The sequence below is a fragment of the Suricata suricatta genome, chromosome X, assembly GCF_006229205.1.
Source record: "Suricata suricatta isolate VVHF042 chromosome X, meerkat_22Aug2017_6uvM2_HiC, whole genome shotgun sequence".
In the NCBI taxonomy this organism is placed as follows: domain Eukaryota; kingdom Metazoa; phylum Chordata; class Mammalia; order Carnivora; family Herpestidae; genus Suricata; species Suricata suricatta.
In genome coordinates this window covers 9,428,251-9,434,327 of record NC_043717.1, presented here as the reverse complement: position 1 = coordinate 9,434,327, position 6,077 = coordinate 9,428,251, and the positions used below count along the sequence as shown (strand labels likewise).

The window sequence follows — 6,077 nt, the reverse complement described above, 5'->3', positions numbered from 1 at the left end:
TCGTCTTTGCATAAATACCCGGTGGGGGAGTTGCTGGATGATATGGTGATTGTGTTGTTCATTTCTTGAGGAACCTCCATACTGCTTTTCACAGTCGCTGCACCAGTTTGCTCTCCCACCCACAATGCGGAGGGGTGGGGGGGGGTCCTTTCTCTCCACATCCTCCACGACACTTGTTACTTCTTGTCCATTTGATTCTGCCATTGTGATGCGTGTCACATGGTATCTCCTTGTAGTTGTAATTTGCGTTTTCCTGGTGATGGGTGGTGTTGGGCATGTTTTCATGTGTCTCTTGGCCATCCGGATGTCTTTGGGAGCTGTCTCTTCAGGTCCTCTGTCCATTTCAGTCGGATTATTTGCATTATTGGTGTTGAGTTGTCTGAGGTCTTTACATACTTTGTTTTTTCCTTTTTTGAGAGAGCGGGGGAGGGGCAGAGGACGAGGGAGAGAGCATCCTAAGCAGGCTCCCCGGCCAGCGCAGAGCCTTCACATGGCTTGATCAGGACCTGAGCCAAAAGCAGGAGTCTGACACTCAGCCGCCTGAGCCCCGCAGGCACCCCTCCGTGTTTTGGATACTGTGATCGGATATATCCTTTACAAATGTTGTCTCCCATTGAGTAGGTTGCCCTTGTGATCGGTGATGGTTTCTTTTAGCTGTGCAGAAGCGTTTTAGTTTGGTGTAGTCCTAACCGTTTCTTTTTGATTTGGTTTCTTTTGCCTCAGGAGACCTGTCTAGAAAAATGTTGGTAAGGCCGATGTCCCAGAAACTACTGCGTGTGCTCTCTTCTCGGAGTTATATGGACTCAGCTCTCCTGTTGAGGTCTTTCACCCCTTTTGAGGGGTGCCTGGGTGGGTCAGTCGGTTGAGCAGCCGGCTTCGGCTCAGATCATGATCTCATAGTCTGTGATTTCGAGCCCTGCGTCAGGCTCTGTGCTGACGTCTAGCTCAGGACCTGGAGCCTGCTTCGGATTTTGTGTCTCCCTCTCTCTCTGACCCTCCCCTGCTTATGCTGTCTCTGTCTCGGAAATGTAAATTAAAAGAAAAATTAACCCCTTTTGAGTGTATTTCCGTGTTTGGTGTAAGCAAGTGGTCCAGCTTCCTTGTTGGGCGTGAGGCCGTCCAGTTTTGCCGGCACCATTCTTTGAAGAGACTGTCTTTTTCCCATCGCATGCATATTCTTGCCACCTATGTTGTGGATTATTTTGCCATATTAGTGTGACTTTCTTCCTAGGCTCTCTGTTCTGTTCCGTGGATTTTTGAGTCTATTTTTGTGTCCGTACCATATGGTTTTGATGACTACAGCTTTCTAGCGTATCTTGAAATCTGGTATTGTGCTACCTCTAGCTTTGCTTTGCTTTTTCAAAATTGCTTTGGCTCTTTGGGGTCGTTTGGGGTTCCATACGAATTTGAGTAGTATTCTAGTTCTGTTAAAAATGCTGTTGGGGGGCACCTGGGTGTCTCTGTGGGTTGATCGTCCCGCTTCGGCTCAGCTCACGATCTCCCAGTTTGTGGGTTAGAGCCCTGTGTCGGGCTCTGCACACAGCTCACAGCCCGGAGCCTGCTTCCGATTCTATTTGTCTCTCTCTCTCTCTCTCTCTCTCTCTCTCTCTCTCTCTCTCTAAGAATAAACATTAAAGTATTTGAAACCTACTGTTGGTATTTTGATAGGGATTGCCTTGAACCTGTAGATTGCTTTGGGTAGCAGGGACATTTCAACGATATTACTTCTAACAACCCATGAGCATGGACTGGCTTTCTATTTGTGTCATCTTCCATTTCTGTTACCAGTGTTCTACGGCTTTCCTAGTAAAGGTCTTTCAGCTCCTTGGTTAAATTTATTTCGAGGGGTTTGATTATTTTTGGTGCAGTTGTAAATGGAATTATTAATCTTTATTTCTCTTTTTTAATAGTACGCATAAATACAACTAATTTCCAGGTATTAAATTTTCTATCCTGTAACTTGACTGAATGCACTTATTCTGATGGTTCTTTGGTGGAGTCTTTAGGGTTGTCTCTGTATAGGATCATGTAATCTGCGGAGAGTGGTCATGGACTTCTTCCTTTCCAATGTGGATGCCTTTGTCTTGTTTGTTTTTGAGAGAGAGCGAGAGAACATGACGGGGGGAGGAGCAGAAAGAGGGAGACACAGAATGCAAAGGAGGCTCCAGGCTCTGAGTTGTCAGCACAGAGCCTGACGCGGGCTCGAACCCACAAACCGTGAGATCATGACCTGAGCCGAAGTCGGACGCTTAGGTGACTGAGCCCCCCAGGAGCCCCATGGATGTCTTTTTTCCTTACCTGATTGCTGGGCTTGGACTTTTCAGTACTGTGTTGATTCAGAGTGGGAAGAGTGGACATTCTTGTCTTGTTTCTGGTCTTAGGAAGTTCCAATTTGTATATCATCGAAACAAAATCTACATCGGTAGTGGGTCCTGGGATACGCTTGCCAAAGCAGGAGTGGGCGGGTGTGTTGAGGGGCGCAGCGGTGGGTTGCGCAGTCTGGGATTCGGGTTTCATGTGGCACCCCTGTTGGTGCCTGGTCCCCTGTACCAGGAGATTCTGACTCCTGAGTTCTGGGTTCCCGGGGCTTCTGCGTGTGGATTCCATTTTACTGTACAGCGCTGAAAGCTGCCGCATGTGCCTGTTATCCCAAAGCGTGTAATGGGTTTCTTTTTTTATATACCTTTTCGTTGGAATAAAACCCAAGAAGAAAGACGTGTGCGGAGTGAGGGCCCTTTCATTCATGGGGGGCTCGGGGCTGGGATGTAGCCCTTGAGCCTGCACGTGCTGGGGGCGTGCACAGTTTGCCTTTTTCAAAGACCTTTTCTGGTTCTGGAAGAAATGAACTCCTCCCAGGAACCGCATGGTAATGGGGGTAGCACCTACCTCACAGAGTGACGGCGGTTATGAGAGTGACCGTTTGAGGGATGCCTGGCACGCGGAGGGTGCCCCCTGCAGTGTGGAGCCCTGGTTCTCCGTGAGCCCAACAAAAACGGCCCCTCTGCGACATTTTCTCGAGTCTCAGAGTTTTTGTCATCCTGTGCTCATGCTCTTGGGTTTTCCGTTCCTTCAACGTGACCGCCTTGAATTCTATTTTTCTGATCCAGTCTTCATCAAAGACAGACAGAACTTGAGGACCAAGGAGAATTTTCTGATCCGGACAAGCCTCCTTTTAAGGACAATGAGGAATTGGGATCCTCTTTTGAATGTAAGTTCAAATAGGAGTCCCGGTGTTGAGGAGTTGAGAATGTAGAAGGCTGAGTTTCGGTGAAACACATCCATTGTCATAAAAAGTGAAGCACTTACAGATTGACATTTTGATTTGGTGTATAAAACCACAAATACGGATGTGTTGCCTCATTTTTTAAATGCGAAGATTTTCAAGGGGGTGTTTGGAGTTGTGTTCATTAAAAACTTATGGATAGTTCACGAGTTTACAGGTGGAGCTTAGCCTCTGAGTCCCTAACTCAGTTGACCATGTTTGGGATTGCCTCAGATTTAAAATAAATGATATTTTTTGGTCTTGTTTCCTCTTTTTTGAAACACGGACATTCTGAGTTACTGAGGTTTGAGTGACTCAGATCCCACCGAGTGCCTCAGATACAGAAAGCCCATTTCTTAATTAAAGAATGGAGGTAAAATACTGCAAGCGTAAGAGTCTAGAAATGGCGTCCTGGCCATGGCCCCGCTCGGGGAGGCTGTATTTGTATGTAAGCTGTCCTCGTGTTTCGTGAACTGCATCACTACGTGCAGAAGTAAAATGTTTTGAACATCTACATGGGAAGGCTTAGTAAATTCTGCAAAATCCCTGTGACTCCCTTTGTTAGGCTTGTTAAATCATTGATTTTAAATAGAATTCAAAGGAATATCAGCAAGCCAGGCGAGTTCTTCCGACTCGGTCGATTTTCCTGTTGGGCGACACATTCGATTTTGTGAGGGGGTGTAATTCTGGAAACCCTAAGGCCCCTCGGAGAAGGGAACAGGTGGCGGGCGGCTGGGCGCAGACTGCGGAGCCGGCCCGGCCGCTCGGGCCGAGACCTCGTGCTTCCGAGCGCCTGGTCCCTCGGCCACGCCACACTCCCTTCTGTCGCCGTGGTTCCCGAGGACTTGGGGGACGCTCGTTCGCACCTCTTGTAGCTGCAGGGAGCTCACCGAGGCAGTTTGAAGCGGACGACCTCCATGCCACTGGCGACATGCCTCACGTGGGTGCCACTGCCGCCGTGTCTGCCACACCTGTCTCCTGTCGCCACCCGAGTAAGTTTTGCTTGTTGGAGTTAACAAAATAGGTTAACGAATTAGTAATAGTTAATATTATTTTGTTTTGTATTTATCGACTACTTCTGTGCATTAAAGCAGTAGGACGAGAAAAACCTTTCTGGGGCGCTGGGTGGCGGGGGTGTCAGTCGGTTGAGCGTCTGATTTCGGGTTTCCACCTGGGTCTGATCTTGCAGTTCCTGGGTTCCAGCCCTGCATCAGCACAAGCCTGCTTGGCCTCCTCTGACCCGCGCCCCTTCCAGCACTGTCGCCCCCCGCTTGCGTGCTCTGTCTCTCAGATAAACTTTAAAAGGAGAAAAGCCTTGATCGATTTGCATCTTTGGGGAAGCTGATGACCTGGGAGGAAAACTGGTCATCAGGCTGGTCTTGCCTGGCCCACCGTGTCCTTCCTCTTCGCTTCCCCACATGACCTGCTTCCCTCCCCAGTGGGGACGTCTGAGCTCCGATCCAGGGCTCAGCCAACAGCCGCGTCCTTTCCTCCTTGGGACCGAGGGGTTTCTGCTTCAGAGTTGGAGGGAGAGGCCTCTGGTAGAACCGCCTGGAGGCCCTCACCCGGCCTGGGAGAGCAGCGTCCCTCGGAGAGCAGCGGTCTGTTGGTTTCAGGCGCAGTTGGGAACTTGAGGAATCACAGGAAGGAACCAGAGGCTTGAGAGAGGGCTGGGTTTTTGCTGATTCCAGGGGAAGCCCTTTCTGGAAAGCACTCGTTTAGTGAGATTCGAACAAGAGCCTTTTCTGGACTGGGTGCTCTTTGGGGAGCTGGGCACACGGCAGTGAACCGACCCGGGCCCCTGCCTCATGCAGCTTCGAGCCGGCTGGGCTAGATCTGACGGGGACAGTGGCGCCCTGGAGCGCCGCTGCTGGGCAGAGACCTCTGAGTTCGGGGATAAAACTCCTGCAGTAGACAGAATAGGGGACACCAGCTGAGTCGGCCGGTGTTTGTGACACGTAGCATACATTATAATGAACGGCTTCTTAAATTACTATAAAACAGTGTGGTTATGTTTTGATCATTGAGAAACTCTCTCCCTGTGGCCGCGGAGGGGCGTGAAAAGCCCCAAACTTGCTACCTTTGTGCCAGCAGGAGCACTGCTTTTCTTTCCTCTTCCATCCGAAAGGGATCACTCTGCCGCTCCCGTGTTGGATCTCGTGACGAGGGCGGAGTGGACGCTGTGCTCCTCTGCTCTGGGCTCCGGTGACTCGGTGCTAGTGAGGGGAGCCCAGCCGCGAGTCCGGAAGTGCTGTGGGCGGCCCATGCGGGCACAGCCGAGGCTCTGGGCCAGAGCTGGGGGACAGCTCAGCAGAGTCCTCCGTGGAGCCGGGATCCAGTTAACCTCATGAGGCATGGGGACCTGGCTTGCCAGCTTAGGGAACAGACTATTCACACTCGGTCTCTGGCTGGAAGGGACAGAAGTAGGGAGACAGATGTGTACGGGCTTTGACGAGGCAGGTACAGGGTACTGTGTGAGGTGGCCGGTTGTCCGTGTAGGAATAAGGAGCTCCCAGAGGAGGTGGCATGTAAGTGAGAGCTGGCTTCGTGGGGGGAAAGGAGAAGCACATCGGGTGGAGCACGTGCGGGCAGGGAGGACAGTGCTGTCCTCGGGTACAGGTGCACGTGCCGCACACACGCGAGGCATCAGCTGAATGTTTTGGTGATACAGGAAGTTGGGCAGGAAGGAAAGGGGCAGATGGCCGCCTAGACCACCACGGGTTTGGATTCCACCCGAGTGTGCATGCACCTCCGGGAGGTGACTGGTGCTCACGCAGGTGCAGGTGGGCTGCCTGAAGGCAGAGAGACATGGTCG

General features: G+C 51.1%; 1 protein-coding gene across 1 annotated transcript in view; it reads left to right on the top strand.

Annotated features, from left to right (window-relative positions):
• Nucleotides 1–4,301, top strand: part of OFD1 (OFD1 centriole and centriolar satellite protein) — a 16,600-nt gene extending 12,299 nt beyond the window's left edge. The window contains exons 3-4 of the mRNA XM_029930856.1: nucleotides 3,108–3,208; nucleotides 4,138–4,301. Of these exons, the coding sequence (XP_029786716.1) occupies nucleotides 3,108–3,208; nucleotides 4,138–4,286 (250 nt within the window). The 3' untranslated portion in view covers nucleotides 4,287–4,301. The remainder of the gene's footprint in view (nucleotides 1–3,107; nucleotides 3,209–4,137) is intronic.
• The last annotated feature ends 1,776 nt before the right edge of the window (nucleotides 4,302–6,077 follow it).